General features: G+C 40.5%; 1 protein-coding gene across 2 annotated transcripts in view; it reads left to right on the forward strand.

The window, feature by feature from the left end:
- The window catches only part of mmp24 (matrix metallopeptidase 24), an 84,701-nt gene extending 64,510 nt beyond the window's left edge, over window positions 1–20,191 (forward strand). The window contains exons 4-9 of one of the 2 annotated variants that reach the window (XM_023983452.2): window positions 2,128–2,432; window positions 4,257–4,418; window positions 6,050–6,264; window positions 10,269–10,407; window positions 14,393–14,659; window positions 17,162–20,191. In XM_023983452.2, the coding sequence (XP_023839220.1) occupies window positions 2,128–2,432; window positions 4,257–4,418; window positions 6,050–6,264; window positions 10,269–10,407; window positions 14,393–14,659; window positions 17,162–17,499 (1,426 nt within the window). In that variant the 3' untranslated portion in view covers window positions 17,500–20,191. The remainder of the gene's footprint in view (window positions 1–2,127; window positions 2,433–4,256; window positions 4,419–6,049; window positions 6,265–10,268; window positions 10,408–14,392; window positions 14,660–17,161) is intronic. The other variant, XM_023983460.2, reaches the window with a different exon arrangement.
- The last annotated feature ends 1,105 nt before the right edge of the window (window positions 20,192–21,296 follow it).

Raw genomic sequence — 21,296 nt, forward strand, 5'->3', positions numbered from 1 at the left:
TATATATAATACACATTAAAATACAAAAACACAGTCATGGGGAGTACAAATAAAACATTACAAATCACCCAGAAATACAGTTGTATTCCTCCACAAAGAAGTCCCCAATCAATACTTTAAAATCCCTGAACACATTGACACCTGCCATTGGTCAGTTCCGGTGTTATGGTTTCTCGACACAGATGTTTTGTTTACATAACAGGTTAGTATAACTAATGTGGCAGGTTAGGATCATTAACATGGCAGGTTAGGTGAATTAGCATTTCAGGTTAGGAAAAGGGTTAGGGTTAGCTACAATTGCCACAGGGGGCTCCCTAGGGGCGCAGGGTCTCAGTGCTACAGGCGTCACTACAGACCCTGGTTAAATTCCAGGCTGTATCACAACCGGCCGTGATTGGGAGTCCCATAGGGCGGCACACAATTGGCCCAGCGTCGTCCGGGTTAGGGTTTGGCCGGGGTAGGCCATCATTGTAAATAAGAATTAGTTCTTAATTGACTTAATAGTTAAATAAAGGTTAAATAATTTTTTTAAGTAAAAACAATTTGTGCCCGACATGAAAGAAACGGCCACCGAACAATGACAAACATCAATATGTGTAACTTGATATTAAGAAATGCCCGATATCAGAATACACTCTGTAGTCCCGTGTGGCTCAGTTGGTAGAGCATGGCGCTTGCAACGCCAGGGTTGTGGGTTCATTCCCCACGGGGGGACCAGGATGAATATGTATGAACTTTCCAATTTGTAAGTCGCTCTGGATAAGAGCGTCTGCTAAATGACGTAAATGTAAAAAACCTCTTGGGTATGGGCAGTATTTTGAAGTTTGGATAACAAATGTGCCCAAAGTAAACTACCTGTTACTCAGGCCCAGAAGCTAGGATATGCATATACATGATAGTATTGGATAGAAAACACTCTGAAGTTTCTAAAACTGTTAAAATAAGGTCTGTGAGTATAACAGAACTGATATGGCAGGTGAAAACCTGAGGAAAATCCATCCAGGAAAGTGGGATATTTTTGATGTGGGTACTTTTCTATTGAATGCCTATACAGTATGTATTTGGATAGGACCCAAATTGCAGTTCCTATGGCTTCCACTGGATGTCAACAGTCTTTAGACATTGTTTCAGGCTTCTATTCTGAAAAACGAGGAAGAATGAGAACATTCTTTCAGTGGACTCTAATTGAACCAGAGCTGTTTTGAGCGATGATTCGTTTTGAGCGATGATTGCGCGCCGTTCGTTGATTTTCTTTTCTATTGAAGACGCTATTGTCCGGTTGAAATATTATCAATTATATAGACAACAGACAACCTGAGGATTAATTATAAACATCGTTTGACATGTTTCAATGAACTTTACAGGTACTATTAGGATGTTTTCGTCTGCATGTCGTGACCGCCTTTGAGCCAGTGGATTACTGAACAAAACGTGACAACAAAACTGAGTTTTTGGGACATAAAGAGGGACTTTATCGAACAAAATCAACATTTATTGTGTAACATGGACTCTTGTGACTGCAAACATAGGAAGATCAAAGGTAAGTGATTAATTCTATCGCTATTTCTGACTTTTGTAATTCCTTACTTGGTTGTAAAATGTTTGTATGCTTTTTGAAATCTGACACAGCGGCTGGATTAACAAGAAATTCATCTTTAAGCCGATGTATAACACTTGTATATTTTATGAATGTTTATTATGAGTATTTCTGTATTTTGAATTTTGCGCACTGCAATTTCCTCGGATGTTGGCCAGGTGGAACTCTACCGTCCCACCTGCCCATAAGAATTAACTGTGTTCTGCAATTACAGCCTTCTCAGCTGCTGGGTCAATCCAGCATGAAAGTGAATAAAGACCCAACTGATGGTTAAATTAACCCACGTTTGAGTAAACCCAACAAGTTGGATTATTCACACAACCCAACTGGCTGTGTCAAAATAACCCAGCAATTTTTACCCAGTGCTGGCTTACCAAATAACCCAATTTGAGTTGTTTTTAACCCATAATGTTTTTGAGTGCACTTAGTCTTCTTTCTCTTTTTCTTTCTTTCTTACTATCATACTGTATACAGTACTCTATACTCCTTTATTACCATGCTTCCCCTTTTCCCATTCTTCCTTACTGTAGCATACACAACTTTACCCCTAAAGTGGGGGAGAAAGACACGCAGAGAGCCATACGGCAGGCCTTTGACGTGTGGCAGATGGTGACCCCACTGACTTTCCAGGAGGTGGCCTACTCCGAGATCAAGAACGAGGGGAAGGAGGCCGACATCATGATCTTTTTCGCCTCTGGTTTCCATGGTGATAGCTCTCCCTTTGACGGGGAGGGGGGGTTCCTGGCCCATGCCTACTTCCCGGGCCCTGGGATCGGAGGGGACACTCACTTTGATTCGGACGAGCCCTGGACACTAGGCAACGCTAATCATGATGGTAAGTAATACTGACTACTTTAGTTTGTTCAGGTGTAGTGTTGAACTCTTGTATTTGAATGGATTATTAAATGTAGAATGGGTTTTACAAACTGGTTTATGCCACCGTAACTCTTTTTTTCAAAGTGCTACTGATTCTATATACACTGAACGAAAATATAAATGCAACATGTAAAGTGTTGGTCCCGTGTTTCATGAGCAAAAATAAAAGATCCCAGACATTTTCCATACGCTCAAAAAGCTTATTTCTCTCAAATGTTGTGCATAAATTAATTTATGAATGCCCTGTTAGTGAGCATTTCTCCTTTGCAAGATTATCCATCCACCTTACAGATGTGGCATATGAAGAAACTGATTAAACAGCATGATGATTACACAGGTGCACCTTGTGCTGGGGACACTTAAAGTCCACTCTAAAATGTACAGTTTTGTCACACAACACAATGCTATAGATGTCTCATGTTTTGAGAGAGAGTGCAATTGGCATGATGACTGCAGGAATGTACACCAGAGCTGTTGCCAGATAATTTAATGTCAATTTCTCTACCATAAGCTGCCTCCATCATTGTTTTAGAGAACTTGGCAGTACGTCCAATGGTGGTCACAACAGCTACTGACTGGTTTTCTGATTCACCCCCCTACCTTTTTTAAGGTATCTGTAACCAACAGATGCATATCTGTGTTCCCAGTCATGTGAAATCCATAGATTAGGGTCTAATGCATTTATTTCAATTGACTGATTTCCATATATGAACTGTAACTCTGTAAAATTGTTGCATGTTGCATTTATATTTTTGTTCAGGTTGTTGGTTAACAAGTGTTTGCCTACTCAAAAGCTGCCAAAGAATAGTGCATACCAGGATGAAGAAACCTCTTTCATTGGCTGATGGCCATTGCTGAATGATTCAATGATCAATGATCAATAGTTGAATACCAGTGAGCTCTTGATAAGTGTGTGTGTGTGCCATCTGAGTGACATAGCACTGGACAATATGAAAAAGTAAGGGGGATACTCCAGGCTCATTATTCAAAATAGCAGTGTCCAAAATGTATCAGTGAAACAATGCTGCAAAAATACATAGGAAGTACGAATTGACCCCCAATGATTGAATGAACAAGTAGGCCTATATAAAATATTAAGGCATGGGAATGGAAGGATTACACCCACTGACAGAATCCAGTGCATGAAGCTGAAAATGAAAAGACTTTCAGCAACTCTTGGTAGCCCAATGCACGTTTGCTTGAAAAAGCTGTATTTTATTCTTTAAACCAATGCATCCTTTATTTCAAGCAAATGTCCGTTGTGCAAGAGATGTTGAATACCTTTTCATCTTCATTTCAATCTCAACGGGACTGCCCAATGAAATAAAGGACACTTATGTCAAATAGTCAAATCAATTATAACGGTGATGAAAAAAATTAATACCAGCTCCCACTCAGAAGTTGAGATATTATTAAGTGTTTTAAATTATAATTCGGATCTATTTACAAGGGGAGATGTCTAACGAACAAATTACCACGGTATCTCTGTGAAGCTGACATTTTCTTACACACTTTTTAGACTCTCACAGATAAATAAAAAAAACACATTTAGTCTAATTCACGTGGTAAAACTTTTGCAGCATGGTTTCACTGATTCAGAGGGGTTGGGTTAAATGCGGAAGACACATTTCAGTTGAAGGCATTCAGTTGTACAACTGACTAGGCATCCCCCTTTCCTTTCCCTTTCCCTTCACTGATACATTTACCACTGTTATTTTGAATGACGGGCCTACAGTATCCCCCTTACTTGTTCATATGGTCCAATGCAATGTTTTTTCTCCAGGTAATGACCTTTTCTTGGTGGCGGTACATGAGCTTGGGCACGCCCTGGGACTGGAGCATTCGAATGACCCCAGTGCCATAATGGCTCCCTTCTACCAGTACATGGAGACACACAACTTCAAACTGCCCCTCGATGACCTCCAGGGTATCCAGAAAATATACGGTACTTTGTCACTTATATATTTTTTACACTACTTAGCCAAGCTAAGCCGAGCTGTACTGGGCTGGCCTGGTTACTCATCCACCAGTCACTGGAACATTGTTAAACCGTTCAATGTTAAAAGAAAATATCCAGGCCCATAGCCACAGGAAGTAGGGGTGCTGAGGGTGCTGCAGCACCCCCTGAAAAATATGAATAAAAAAATATATACAGTACATTTGAAGTCGAAAGTTTACATACACCTTAGCCAAATACATTTAAACTCATTTTTTTAAATTCACAATTCCTGACATTTAATCAGAGTAAAAATTCCCTGTCTTAGGTCAGTTTATTTTAAGAATGTGAAATGTCAGAATAATAGGAGAGAGAATGATTTATTTCAGCTTTTATTTCTTTCATCACATTCCCAGTGGGTCAGAAGTTTGCATACACTCAATTAGTATTTGGTAGCATTGCCTTTAAATTGTTTAACTTGGGTCAAAAGTCTCGGGTAGCCTTCTACAAGCTTCCCACAATAAAGTGAATTTTGGCCCATTCCTCCTGACAAAGCTGGTGAAACTGAGTCAGGTTTGTAGGCCTCCTTGCTCGCACACACTTTTTCAGTTCTGCCCACACATTTTCTATAGGACTGAGGTCAGGGATTTGTCATGGCCACTCTAATACCTTGGCTTTGTTGTCCTTAATTAGCCATTTTGCCACAACTTTGGAAGTATGCTTTGGGGTCATTGTCCATTTGGAAGACCCATTTGCAACCAAGCTTTAAATTCCTGACTGTTGTCTTGAGATGGTACTCCAATATATCCACCAAATTTTCCTGCCTCATGATGCCATCTATTTTGTGAAGTGCACCAGTCCCTCCTTTCATAGGAGTGACAATTTACAATTGATCCTACAATTTCTAAAGATCTGTGTGCCAGTTATGAATTTCATATAGGCATTGTAGGCTACTCAACTGTGCCCAGAAAATGGCTAACTTCCCACTTCCCACAAACTGAATAGCCTAATTCTAGCTGGCTACTAGACAGAGACGCTGTCCATTCAGTCACACCCCACAGAGCTCCACTATGCCTACCTGTACTAAGGCGCCTTTATGTGTAGATGTTTGTTTTTATGAGTCCTTGTCGATTATAGGCTATTTGGGGCTATTTTCTCCTAAACCATAAGTCTATTTACTAGAAACACATGAACAACATGGACACAAAAAAAATATGAATACAACAAAGTCATTTAGATATAAATTACATGTAAACATAAAACATCGCAACATTAAAAACTTCCCCCACAAATGATGCACAAAAATTCAAGCTCAAACGGGACAGGAGATAAGCTTTTTCAAAGTCTGGATTTTCAGTTGATTGCTATAGCGTCCCCCCTTGGGCTAATCAATGTAATTTTGTACATGCCGGCTTTCTATGGCAAGAGAGCCGACATGTAATATCGTGTGTGACTAACGTACGTACAAACAGACTGAGACAGATCAATAGTCCCCCCTCCGATTTCATTGTGGAGGATACAAATTGGTGTTAATATACTGTTATTACAGCAGGAACTAGACTAAATTAGAGGATAGAGAGATCTAGGAATGACGAGAGCTTTTTGAAAGCCTGTTCTTATGAGTGTGCCTCTGTGTGCAGGTGTCCCTACAGCCATGCTGGAGCCTACACGGCCACTGCCCACCTTGCCCGCTCGCCGAACCCACCCCACCTCAGAGAGGAAACACGACCGTCAGTCCCGCCCGCCACGTCCGCCCTCCGGTGACAGGCCCTATTTCCCCAATGGCAAACCCAACATCTGTGATGGCAACTTCAACACCGTGGCCTTCTTCAGACGCGAGATGTTTGTCTTCAAGGTGAGACCAACGATGTATATAAACCCTTGATTGATGATGCCATGTGTGGCCAATGAGAGACTTTGAATCCACCGGTCGGCCATATTGGCACTCCTCATAAAAGCAGTCATCCATAGAAATTAATGTATTTCATTTAAATGTTTCAAGGACAAAAATGTGTATATATTTTTTCATTTTTCATTTTGATGTTTAGCTCATTTAAAAGTATGCTTTAAGGTGTCTGTAATAAAATAAACGTGGCAAAAACAAATGTAGACATTTTTAACTGCATTTCTATAGCTTTAAAAATATTTTTTACACTGCCGGGGGAGTGCTAAGATGGAGGCGCGGTGACTTCAAAACAGCGCCCCCTGTCATGTAGTGTATATATAAATCATTGGGTGAGAGTGTAACAAAGTGTAACATTAAGTCTGTGTAGTGTAGGACAATCCTTTTATAATTTGAGGCAGCAGGTAGCCTAGCAGTTAGAGCGTTGGGATAGTAAGCAAAGGTTGATTGTTTGAGCCGGCAAAGTAGCAATATCTGCCGTTCTTCCCTTGAGCAAGGCAGTTAACCCCAACAACAACTGCTCCCTGGGCGCCGATGATGTCGATTAAGGCATCTCGGATTCAGAGGGGTTGGGTTAAATGCAGAAGACACATTTCGTTTGAATGCATTCCGTTGTGAAACTGACTACGTTTTCCCTTTCCCACAATAAACACTTTTGGAGTATTGAATTTAACACAATAGGAGTTGCTTTCCTTTTGCCTTGTTCCCAACTCAAAAATGTGTCAGTGCCATTTTCCTCCAAGAGTGGTTAAATATCTCCAGCACATTCAATTTGTTCTTCAGTTCACGTGCCTTGGTTGGTAGTGGTAATATAGTGTTTTCTTTTACCGGACTCACATAAGATGACAACAACACCTTATTGAATCAAAACCATATTGATATTTGACTTAAGGGTTTCAGCAATGCTGAAGAGCTTCTCACACTGTAGGGAGCTCTTAGGTTTTGTAAGGGCACCAACAACGTTCCAAAGTATTGGTTCTCTGGTTATTACATATACAGTAGTATGAGTTTGTATTCTAGTATTTCTCTCATGATCGGGTGTAGAACATCCCTCTTCAGATCACTTTTTACAGTAATAAGCTTATCTGTAGCTGGTGTCGCACTCAATTGGCCTTTTCTCCATCACCAAGTTAGTCACCAGATAATGTGCTTTAATGAAGGTAAACTTGCATTGGTACTTGTCTTTTTTTATTTCATACTGAGCAGTGCGTAGAGTAGACAAACCCTGTTTGATGTATTTGATCTTTGCCTAAATGTCTTAAAAGGTCACTCCTCCGCTATCTGATGAATTATCAGCAACCATCACTCCTGTGTTCCAATGGCACTTTGTGTTAGCTAATACAAGTTCATCATTTTAAAAGGGCAATTGATCAATACAAAAACCTTTTGCAATTATGTGAGCACAGCTGAAAACTGTTCTTCTGGTTAAAAAAGCAATACAACTGGCCTTCTTTAGACTAGTTGATTATCTGGAGCATCAGCATTTGTGGGTTCGATTACAGGCTCAAAATGGCCAGAAACAAATACCTTTCTTCTGAAACTCATCAATTCAATCATTTGTCTTGCCCACTCATATATATATATATATATATACAGTGGGGAGAACAAGTATTTGATACACTGCCGATTTTGAAGCTTTTCCTACTTACAAAGCATGTAGAGGTCTGTCATTTTTATCGTAGGTTACACTTCAACTGTGAGAGACGGAATCTAAAACAAAAATCCAGAAAATCACATTGTATGATTTTAAGTAATTAATTTGCATTTTATTGCATGACATAAGTATTTGATACATCAGAAAAGCAGAACTTAATATTTGGTACAGAAACCTTTGTTTGCAATTACAAAGATAATACGTTTCCTGTAGTTATTGACCAGGTTTGCACACACTGCAGCAGGGATTTTGGCCCACTCTCCATACATACCTTCTCCAGATCCTTCAGGTTTCGGGGGTGTCGGTGGGCAATACGGACGTTCAGCCCTCCTCCAAAGATTTTCTATTGGGTCAGGTCTGGAGACTGGCTAGGCCACTCCAGGACCTTGAGATGCTTCTTACGGAGCCACTCCTTAGTTGCCCTGGCTGTGTGTTTCGGGTCGTTGTCATGCTGGAAGATCCAGCCACGACCCATCTTCAATGCTCTTACTGAGGGAAGGAGGTTTTGGCCAAGATCTCGCGATACATGGCCCCATCCATCCTCCCCTCAATACGGTGCAGTCGTCCTGTCCCCTTTGCAGAAAAGCATCCCCAAAGAATTATGTTTCCACTCCATGCTTCACGGTTGGGAGGGTGTTCTTGGGGTTGTACTCAACCTTCTTCTTCCTCCAAACACGGCGAGTGGAGTTTGACACAAAAGCTCTATTTTTGTCTCATCAGACCACATGACCTTCTCCCATTCCTCCTCTGGATCATCCAGATGGTATTGGCAAACTTCAGACGGGCCTGGACATCTTCCATTTTCTAATAATTGCGCCAACAGTTGTTGCCTTCTCACCAGTGCTTGCCTATTGTCCTGTAGCCCATCCCAGCCTTGTGCAGGTCTACAATTTTATCCCTGATGTCCTTACACAGCTCTCTGGTCTTGGCCATTGTGGAGAGATTGGAGTCTGTTTGAGTGTGTGTACAGGTGTCTTTTATACAGGTAACAAGTTCAAACAGGTGCAGTTAATACAGGTAATGAGTGGAGAACAGGAGGGCTTCTAAAAGAAAAACTAACAGGTCTGTGAGAGCCGGAATTCTTACTGGTTGGTAGGTGATCAAATACTTATGTCACGCAATAAAATGCAATTATATTACTTAAAAATCATACAATGTGATTTTCTGGATTTTGTTTTAGATTCCGTCTCTCACAGTTGAAGTGTCCTATGATAAAAATTACAGACCTCTACATGCTTTGTAAGTAGGAAAACCTTCAAAATCGGCAGTGTATCAAATACTTGTTCTCCCCACTGTATATATATATATATATATATATATTATATATATATATATATATATATATATGAAAAATAAAACACTAATATATTTTGATTAGATAAGATTTCAACCCCTGAGTCAATACATGTCAGAATCACCTTTGGCAGCGATTACAGAGTCTGTCTGGGTAAGTCGCTAAGAGTCTGGATTGTGCAACATTTAAATTTGCCCATTATTATTTCCAACTCTGTCAAATTGGTTGTTGATGTTTGCTAGACAACCATTTCATGTCTTGCCATAGGAAGAGTCTTGGTGGTTCCAAACTTCTTCCATTTAAGAATGATGGCGGCCGCTATGTTCTTGGGATCTTCAATGGTGCAGAAATGTTTTAGTACCTTTCCCCAGATCTGTGCCTCGACACAATCCTGTCTCGGAGCTCTACGGCAATTCTTCAACCTCATGGCTTGGTTTTTGCTCTGACGTGCACTGTCAACTGTGGGACCTTATATAGACAGGTGAATGCTTTTCCAAATCATGTCCAATCAATTTAATTTAACACAAGTAGACTCCAATCAAGTTGTAGAAACATCTCAAGGATGATCAATGGAAACAGGATGCACCTGACCTCAGTTTCGGGTCTCATAGCAAAAGATCTAAATACTTATGCAAATAAGGCATTTCTGTAAATAAATTTGCCAAAATGTTTAAAAAAAGGGTTTTCACTTTGTCATTATGGGGTATTGTGTGTAGATTGCTGAGGATTTTTGTATTTTTTTAAATCCATTTTAGAATAAGGCTGTAATGTAACAAAATGTAGAAAAAGTCAAGGGGTCTGAATACTTTCCGAAAGCACTGTAGTTACCCTGCAATAAGGCCTCTGCTATGCGAATCATTTGTGGCTGTTTGAGGGGTAAGTGTGGGTATTTGCATGTGGGTAGCAGTCAGTGGGGAGTTTGCTCAGCCGTGCCCTAGATTTACTGGAGCCAAATGATAATGAGCTGTGATTGATGTGAGCTCTTTCCTCTCTTTTTATTCTCTTTAGGACCGATGGTTCTGGCGACTGCGGAACAACGAGGTGCAGGAGGGCTACCCGATGCAGATTGAGCAGTTCTGGAAAGGTCTACCGCCCCGTATCGACGCCGCCTACGAGAGATCGGACGGCAAATTTGTATTCTTTAAGGGTATTTTAACTCCCTTCTCCTTTTCAAATGTGATATAGCCCTTTTTGCACTGCTCAGTGTTATTGTTAGCTAAGTCATGTTCGCTTTAGGTGAATAAACTTGGATTACAGAGACATACAGTACCAACTATAAAACCCCAATCTCTAACACTGTCCTTGTACATTAGTTAAATTTCCAAGCCCTGAACATGCGGATGCCCAATAGTTGAGCATTCACAATACCACTTTGACCTAGGTCATGTTCATTAGGGCACGCGACAGGAAACATGTAGCCCTTTCCTGTAGTCAAATGACCTAGTGCCCTCATGGGTGGAATGTTATTATTCCTCATAATTTCATAATTACTAAGCATTATTTCAAAAATTACGCCAAAAATCCGGTGTTTCTATGTCAAACAATTATATTTCAGTCTTCTGGGATGTATATAAAGTGTCATATTTGGGTGCAAACAAAAACATTTAAACTCTATTTTAACAAACCTAACGCAATGGTCAATCTAAGCTCTGGCAATAGTGCTATAGGTTCGAGCTATTGTAGCTATTTTCACAACCACAATTATCAGCGCAGTTACTGGCATTGGTGCGAAAGGGCTGGGTTTTGATGAATAAACAAGTTGTGGGTGTGTCTAGGCTTAGCCCCCCACTGGCCAATCAGAACGTGCTCCATGGCTTCAAGTTGTGTATTTACAGTGTTTTATGTATTGCCTTGGAATCAACTCCAATACCAATGATAGTCCATTATAGTTTGTTTAACAGCTTACAGAAACAAAATAACAAAATGTTGATCTATCTTTGCTAAATATGTTCACCTCAACCTGTTTGCAGTCCATAATTGCATGGTTTCAATGTGGAAATATATACATTGCATTCACACTGATACTGTCAATAAGCAAGATTAAATTCATTATTGATAAGGCCTAAAAAGAGGGAATAATTCTATTCAAATTCTAAACAAAATGAAACAACAACTTGCTTTAAATAGGCTATATGTAAATACACTTACAGACAACATAATTGCTTCCTGTGGGCATACAATATTAAAATAATGCAGACTACAGAGGGTTTTACGTACATCCAAACATTTCACAGTAGCTGGACAAAGATCCAATATAAAGAGAAATAGAGAATGTCCACTCACCGTTATACTGATGTTTTACATACAGTACCAGTCAAAAGTTTGGACACACCTACTCATTCAAGGGTTTTTCTTTATTTTTACTATTTTCTACATTGTAGAATAATAGTGAAGACATCAAAACTATGAAATAACACATACGGAATGATATAGTAACCAAAAAAGTGTTAAACAAATCAAAACATATTTTATATTTGAGATTCTTCAAAGTAGCCACCCTTTGCCTTGATGACAGCTTTGCACACTCTTGGCATTCTCTCAACCAGCTTCACCTGGAATGCTTTTCCAACAGTATTGAAGGACTTCCCACATATGCTGAGCACTTTTTGGTTGCTTTTCCTTCACTCTGCGGTCCGACTCATCCCAAACCATCTCAATTGGGTTGAGGTCGGGTGATTGTGGAGGCCAGGTCATCTGATGCAGCACTCCATCACTCTCCTTCTTGGTCAAATAGCTCTTACACAGCCTGGAGGTATGTTGGGTCATTGTCCTGTTGAAAAACAAATGATAGTCCCACTAAGTCCAAACCAGATGGGATGGCGTATCGCTGCAGAATGCTCTGGTAGCCATGCTGGTTAAGTGTGCCTTGAATTCTAAATAAATCACAAACAGTGTGACCAGCAAAGCACCCCCACACATCACACCTCCTCCTCCATGCTTCACGGTGGGAACCACACATGCAGAGATCATCCGTTCACCCACTCTGCGTCTCACAAAGACACAGCGGTTGGAACCAACATTTTTTTTAAAGGACAGATTTCCACCGTTCTAATGTCCATTTCTCGTATTTCTTGGCCCAAGCAAGTCTCTTCTTATTATTGGTGTCCTTTGGTAGTGGTTTCTTTGTAGCAATTCGACCATGAAGGCCTGATTTACACAGTCTCCTCTGAACAGTTGATGTTAAGATGTGTCTGTTACTTGAACTCTGTGAAGATTATTTGGGCTGCAATCTAAGGTGCAGTGAACTCTGGGTCTTCCTCTGGGTCTTCCTTTCCTGTGGCAGTCCTCATGAGAGCCAGTTTCATCATAGCACTTGATGGTTTTTGCGACTGCACTTGAAGAAACTTTCACATTTTTTGAAATTATTCGTCTTGACTGACCTTCATGTCTTAAAGTAATCATGGACTGTCATTTCTCTTTGCTTATTTGAGCTGTTCTTGCCATAATATGGACTTGGTATTTTACCAAATCGGGCTTTCTTCTGTATACCACCCCTACATTGATTGGCTGATTGGCTCAAACGCATTAAGAACGAAAGAAATTACACAAATTAACTTTTAACAAGGCACACCTGTTAACTGAAATGCATTCCAGGTGACTACCTCATGAAGCTGGTTGAGAGAATGCCAAGAGTGTTCAAAGCTGTCATCAAGGCAAAGGGTGGCTATTTGAAGAATCTCAAATGTAAAATATGTTTTGATTTGTTTTTTGGTTACTACATGTGTTATTTCGTAGTGTTGATGTCTCACTATTTTTATACAATGTAGAAAATAGTAAAAATAACTTGTCCAAACTTTTGACTAGTACTGTACGAATTGAAAACTTCTTACAGATTGCATTCACACTTCTCCAGAAGTTGCATTCCATGCGTGCCACGGACATTCCACCATAAAACCAGGACAGTGAATAATTCTAATAGGTTTGGGTTGAATAAAATTCAATGAAAAACAAGTAATCTGTTAATTTTTTCAACTACAATAAATACAGTACATGTAAAATGTAATGATATCAGAAAATCGCCATCATAAAAAAAAGACAATGCATTGCATTTGCACCAGCCTTTGTTATAGAAGGCCTAGGGTAAGGGTAGCCAACGGTGGGCTTGGGTTTCAAAAATATGAAACAAAAAACAAACAATTGTTACAGGAAAATAACTTCTAAATATGAGGTTCATCGGTATTCACTGAGGTTCTCATCTCTCCTTTCATGATGAGCATGAACACATTTAGCCTACATCATGGAGGGGATTTTACGCACATCCAAAGCATAGCTAAAATAATGTAACATCAGCTCACTGTTTTGCTCCTCTCAAACTTTGTATTTTAATAATTCTTTAGTGATTTAAGATTTATTTCCAAGCAGTCTCACGAGCCAAACACTTTATTGACGGTTTTGACTAGCCTACTTGACTACATTGGGCAGGACAAAAAGAAAACAGACTTATTTGAGAGGGGGGGGCGCTATGCTTTGTTTTTAATAAAATAAAATGGGTATACATAAATATGAAGTATACAGGCACCAAATCACATCTTGTTCCATGAGCATATGGGCTGTGCGTGTCAGGGCTAGATAGGCTGCGTTTCCGCTGTCACAACTAATGTCATAACCAACTGCGTTACCGCTAAAACCAGATTTGGTTGGTCTTAAATATCCCTACCAGCGCTGCCTGAAATTAGCACTTTGGATCATTAAGGACGTGCCTCAAATATTTCCACCCCTTCCATCTGAGCACAAGCATGCTGATGTTAGACAGGTAAATTGCTAAACCTGGTGTTAAGGCTGGAACATGCCAGTGCGCCAGTTTTTACATGCTGAAATTGCAAACTAACATGCGTGACACTTGTGCCGACTTAACGCCAGGCGAAAATAGAGCCCTATATCTTACATGGCACAGGTGTCTTCTTATTTTTAAGCCCATAACCATGTGTGTGAGGTGTATACTTTTGTTTCAAAGTAGATTTGTTTAAAACTACCAAGAAACACTGAGACCCTGATCTAGCTCACTTCAATAAAAGGTTAAAAAAGGTTTTACAGTGGAAAATGAAAATAGTTTGAGATAATCTCCCCGTTTCAGTCGGTTTTCCTCTGTTTAGTGCCTAATGAACATGACCCTGTTGTTGTTTACCCCACAGGTGACAAGTACTGGGTATTCAAAGAGGTGACTGCTGAGCCCGGGTACCCCCAGAGTCTGGTGGAGCTGGGTAACTGTCTCCCTAAGGACGGCATTGACACAGCACTGCGCTGGGAGCCCGTGGGCAAAACCTACTTCTTCAAAGGGGACCAGTACTGGCGCTACAACGAGGAGAAACGCATGGCCGACCCGGGCTACCCCAAACCCATCACTGTGTGGAAGGGCATCCCCGAGGCGCCGCAGGGAGCCTTCGTCAGCAGGGAGGGCTGTGAGTATAATTATCCACAGACCATGTGGCTACTGCCTGGAAGCATGCAGAGGGACAGGGGTTTGGGTTAATTCCATCTCAATAACGTCAATTCGGGAAGTAATTTGAAATTCCAATTATTTTCATTGGGGAATTGGAATTTCTGTTTACTTTATGAATTAACTACATTTGGTACTGTAATTGCTATTACAGTAACAAAGCACTTGGACTGTTATCGTAGTGATGTGCATAAACTGTAATTGCACATTGAAACAATAACTGAAGTCTTACAATACCAACATTGCACTTTTATTTTAGTCTTATCAGAAGGCCCCATTTACAACTTGCGCGAACATGTGGGTTTTGTGATCAAAGGTTTCCGTGTTTACACATGGTATTAAAATATCTGTCCACATTGTTTTCCTGTTGACCAGATATCCCGGTGCCTCCCTTTATGCATATTATTTAACAGATATGTTTTCAAAATAATATGAATGCATTTATTTTAAGACAATTATTGATGCCTGTCAATGATTTTAGAGGCTGGTATAATGATGATTTTAATGGTTTGACAATCGAGATCTGGGTCCCTGACTACCTCTGGAGTAAAGTACCAATGTATAGTCAGCCTACTAAATATGTATACAGAATATTCATCAAGCACGAGGTAAATATTATACGAGATCGAGCTTAAAATGTGTTGACAACACATTCGTAACACAGCAGAAAATAGCTGAAGTTCATCATGTACACACTAAAACATTAGAGTTCCTCAAGGGCTCTTTGGGAAGGGTGATGGTTCTATGTGGAACCTTACTGAAACAAAGGAATCTTTCCTCTTTTAGTGATAATTAAAATGTAGGGGTGGCAGCTCATTAGAATATTTTGGGGCATGGTTTGTTCACAGCTCTTTTTGTGCTACCGTGAGTGAGTGTCATTACAGTTTATTTAATCTGTTGTGTTACGCTAGTACATGTTATAACTATGGCCAGTGACAGTGTCTTGTGAAAGACTCATGTATGTCCTTGTGTCAATTGAGAACTGTTGACTCAGTAGTTTTCAATTCTCTCCTCGGGGATCCCTGGCCGTTCCAGAGCTAGCACACCTGATTCAACTTGTTAATAAGCACAATAATAAAAGCAATGGTATTTTAACAATATAATTTGGCTATTAAACCAAAATAAAAACATGTTTGGTTCTACAAAGAACCTTTGAGATTGAGAAAGGTTCTTTATAGAACCATTCTCCATAAAGGTTTTATAAGGAACCATCAAAAGGGTTCTATATAGCCCCAAAAAGGGTTGTAACCATAGCGGAACCCTTTTTTGGTGCTATATAGAACCTTTTTTTAATGGTGCTTTATAGAAATTAATGAAAGGGTTCTTTTATAGCAACATACATGTTCCATTTAGAACCTTATGAGCATGGTTCTTTATAGAACCTTCAAAAAAGGCTCCATATAGCACCGAAAAGGGTTCCCCTATGGTTTCAAGCCAAAGCACCCTTATTTTGAACTTTATAGAGCCATTTGTTTTTAGTGTGTATTTATGAAGTCTCAGCAGCTTGTGTGAGTCAGAATTGCTCACCGTTCTCTGAGATGCTGTCGGCTAATATTAACCCATCAGTGAGAGCCATGTCAACATCAGATAAGTGGTCCTTCTGGCCAGAGGGCTGTCGCTGAACTGTTGGCCGTCTGTGTCCGAGGACTGTTTGTGCCATGAGTGTAGTGGAATTGGCGGTGTCAGGGTCAGAGGGATAACCCAGCCAGGGGCCTCAGCCCCGCCACTCATTTGTGCTGCTCTAACGAAAAAACGCTGCACTGCCTCGGCACCTCCCGGGAGACTTCCTCTGGAAGGAACTATCATCACTTTTTGCGAGTCATGTCACAACCTCCTGAAACACATTCCACAGAGGACTTGAGAACATGAGAGGTGGAAATCAGAGGGGGTGGCATGGTCCATTTGGCTAGTCCGTCCACTAGCCTGTAGCTCAGCCATTTTCTTAAGGGATCTGGAGGTGCTGTTTTGGACGGCAGCAGAAGGGAGTACTTCATCAATCAGTAGCCTCCAGAGTTTCTGTCATCCTCTGATTGCCACACATTCTCAATCAGTGTGCCTTTTCTCCCAGACATTGCCTAGTACAGAGAACTACCCCTCCAAAACAAACAGGGCATTTAGAAAGTTTTGGTTTGGAGACTGCATTTTCGGTTGTAGAGCTTTGATAGCATACCGTTATGATATGACAAATGGTAGATAATCAGGTACAGTATTTATTTGGACAGGGGAATGTTTGAGTAGCCTGATTACCAATCCACATCGCTCCTGGCCAAACGCCACGCCCACTAGCGTTTCTTCTCCACAATGGAATGTGTGGAGAATGTATGGCGTGAGTGATAGAGCAGCAGAGTTAAATTCAGGATGAGTTGTCAGGCAAAATGTTTGAGGTGTTAGATTTGCAAACTGTACAAGTCAATCTGTTAGATACAAATGAATTTGTACTTTTGCTCTCTTTTCCCCTCTTTAGTTTATACCTATTTCTACAAAGGGAAGGACTACTGGAAGTTTGACAACCAGAAGCTGACCGTTGAGCCCGGCTACCCCAAGTCTATTGTCAATGACTGGATGGGCTGCCACCAATCAGACATGGAGAAGAACAAGGACCGGCAGCTTCCCCACGATGATGTGGACATCATGGTGACCATCAATGACGTGCACAGCACTGTCAACGCCATCGCTGTGGTGATTCCCTGCATCCTGTCGCTGTGCATCCTGGTCCTGGTCTACACCATCTTCCAGTTCAAAAACAAAGCGGTGCAACAGAACGTCACCTACTACAAACATCCTGTCCAGGAGTGGGTATGACAGGCTTAGGCAGCGCGCCGCCGCTTATGATACGAAACTGCGCTGAGAGGGCTACAAAAACTCTGAGCACCATGTGACCAGTGCCTGTCTTGCACAAACCCTTTGCGAGAAGGGAAGGAGGGGGATTAAGTTACTCCCTTTCATCCCCTGTCAAGGACCTCTAGATGAACATCGCCAAAATTGAGTATGTTGAATATTAGCATGAGGAGATGCATAGGACGCCGGGAGGCTTTGAGGGTAAGGACAGAGCACAGCAAATCCGATTGCTCTGCCTTTTGCGCCTCGTCTATCTGTTGTCCATTCTTATCTGGCTGTTTCAGTGGGGGTTGTCACACATACTTTACCTCGATGGGACTCCCATACACTTTTTCCTCAGGGGGAGAGAGAGGAGGAGCCTACCCTCACATAGCCAGGTACCAGTAATCTGTTTGAGTCCAGTATCAACTTGTACATGAACTTCAAGTATTATCAAGTCAAACAAGATATTTAAAGAAAAAATTTAAACTTGAACAAAAAATGTATTAGAAAGGCCATAGAAAAGAATACCAAGGATTTCTGTGGATCATTTAATATTTTCTGTTAGAGAGCTTTGAGTTATCAAGAGAAGAAACTTTGTACATCGCAAATGATAAATGTCTTCATACCCAGACCTCTGCCTCTAGCGATGGACTCACCTAAGCTAGAGGACTGAGACTACAAGTATGTCTGTTGAAGGACCACCGCTATACCAACATCCCCCAGCACAGACTCCCTGCTCCTCTGTCTGGACCAAGGGGCGTAGGGGAGAGCGAGTTAGCATTTAAAGACATTGGTCACAGTTATCTTTCTTAGAATTATACTTAGTTTTTCTTTTCTTTTTTACATGCCCCAAGGCGTAGAGGAGTACCTATGCCCGTTTCAATAGGCTAAGCACGTCAGACCAACATTGACTAGGCACAATGAACTGCTGTTGCAGTGCTGCTCTCACTTTCTCTCTTCCTCCAACTGTGTCGCTCTCTCTTTATATACAGTGCCCTCCGTTATGATTGGGACAGTGAAGCATTTTTTAAATTTTTGTCTCTATACTCCAAAAGTTTGGATTTGAAATCAAACAATGACTGAGGTTAAAGTGCAGACTGACCGCTTTAATTTGAGGGTATTTTCAATCATATCAGGTGAACGCTTAAGAACTTACAGCACTTTTTGTACGTATTCCCCCCATTTTAGGGCACCAAAAGTATTGGGACAAATTCATGTGTATTAAAGTAGTAAAAAGTTAAGTATTTGGTCCCATATTCATAACACTGCAATGGCTTGTGACTCTACACATTTGTTAGATGCATTTGCTGTTTCTTTTGGTTGTGTTTCAGATTATTTTGTGCCCAATAGAAATAAATGGTAAATACTCTATTGTGTCATTTTGGAGTTAGTTTTATTGTAAATAAGAATAGAATATGTTTCTAGAAAGTTACAACGCACAAATATCATACACTCCCTAAAAAAATGCTAACCCCCTGTTATTCTAATGGTGAGAGGTTAGCATGTCTTGGGGGGTATGATATTTGTATATCTGTAACTTTCTCACTTTTCATTATTCACGATTCATACCCTCAAATTAAAGATGACAGTCTGCACTTTAACCTCATAGTCATTGTTTGATTTCAAATCCAAACTTTTGGAGTATAGAGACAAAAAAAAATGTAATGCTTCACTGTCCCAATCATTACGGAGAGCACTGTATCTAACACCCTACATTTCATTGAAATGCTGTCCTCATGATCTAATTTACAGTTTTGTTTTTAACCTCGCTTTCAATAGGAAAGATGTTCAATGGGAAAGTGATGTTTAAAAGAAAGATCCAGGTAGAGTCTTTCTGCACTGGGGTGCATTGGGTACACTGGGGTAATTACCATACTTTGTCTATCTCTGTAGGGCAGGGCAGGATTTCCTGAGTTCAGCTGTTTCTTACCCTGATAAAAACAAATACACAGATGACCCATGATAAAAGCAAAGTTATTTCATACGTTCCATTCATTTCCCTGTATTTCTATTCACTGCTTTTGCTACAGTAGAGAATTATCATGTATTCATCTCACCCAGATAATAATGTCAATGCAGTTGCCAAGACTGAAACCAGATACAGCTGTAGGATCTTAATCTGATCTTTTGTTGCAGAGAATTTTCCTGTACAGTAGGAAATGCAAACTTAGTTTATTTGAGGTTTTAAAAAGGCCTCTAAAGTTTGTAATTTCCAGAAACATTTACAAAAATATCCATTAATTATAATCCACATAATTAATATTTCCCATTGCTGCAGGATTATTTTCCTGCTGTAGCAAACTGTCTCAAATTAAGATCCAAGATTAAGATCTGTGTAGTCCTTGATACTGTATTTTCTGACTTAATTCTGACCCCAATGGGGTTTGGTACCACACATCAAACATGTAGTCTTTAGATTTTTTATTGACTTTTAAAAGTTTTTTATTTGCTTTATTTGCTGTTGAAATTATGTATTATTATTAGCGAATATCCCACTCTGGTTGTATGTATCCTATCGAGCTAGCCTAAAAATGAATATACATTTTTTGCAATCACAAATATGAGGAATCTGTTGAAAGGAGACTTGATTTTGCCATTTTGTCATTGCATTGACAATCTGTCAAATTGTTCGCTGTTGTTAAAAGGTTTTGCTTATTTAAATGATGAAACATGACGTGACTTGTCTCATTTATACTGAACAAAAAGATAAACGCAACATGGAACAATTTCAAAGATTTTACTGAGTTACAGTTCATATAAGGAAATCAGTCAATTGAAATGAACAAATTAGGCCCTAATCTATGGATGTCATATGACTGGGAATACACTAGATAGGGGCGTGGATCAGAAAACCAGTAAGTATTTGGTGTGACCACCATTTGCCTCAAGCATCGCGACACATGTCCTTCGCATAGAGTTGATCAGGCTGTTGATTGTGGCCTGTGGAATGTTGTCCCACTCCTCTTCAATAGCTGTGCAAAGTTATTGGCAGGCCATGGAAGAACTGGGACATTTTCAGTTTCCAGGAATTGTGTACAGATCCTTGCGACATGGGGCCATGCATTATCATGCTGAAACATGAGGTGATGGCAGCGGATGAATGACACCACAATGGGCCTCAGGATCTCGTCATGGTATCTCTGTGCGTTCAAATTGCCATAGAATTTTTTTTTATGTCTTTGTTGTCCGTAACTTATGCCTGCCCATACTGTGACAATCCTCTTCAAGGTTAGGAGTGTTTGTACACAAATTAAGCGTGAGACCGACACAAAATCAATGTTTGTTTCTCCGGCCTGGACCGACCAGGCCGCAGGCATGATCGAGGATAGCAGGGTTCGGTACAGAAATTGGCTTCTCAGTAGATTAGGGTCCAAACAGCCAACAGGTAAGTCCAAACAGTCCAGATCATACACGGTAAATCCAGCCGATATATTATCACTCTCTCTTTTCAATGGTTCACAGCTCCTTGCTCATCCCCTCTTCCTGGCGTGGCTTTACCCCTTATATATGTTGGTCGGCCCAACCTTGCGAGCCTTCCCCTTGCTTCTGCGGTCGTCCATTTTGTGCTTTGTAGTTCACCATCTGGCCACCCATTAGTGAGAGGGCAGAGCCCGTTTATTAGTTCTACCCTCAAATATCCGCCATTTATCACTCGGCCCCCTTTTTTGCCACAATACCATAGCCCCACCATTCTGTTCACAACATTGATATCAGCAAACCGCTCGTCCACACAACGCCATACACGTGGTCTGCGGTTGTGAGGCTGGTTGGACATACTG

The sequence above is a fragment of the Salvelinus sp. IW2-2015 genome, linkage group LG1 (genome assembly GCF_002910315.2).
Source record: "Salvelinus sp. IW2-2015 linkage group LG1, ASM291031v2, whole genome shotgun sequence".
Lineage (NCBI taxonomy): Eukaryota > Metazoa > Chordata > Actinopteri > Salmoniformes > Salmonidae > Salvelinus > Salvelinus sp. IW2-2015.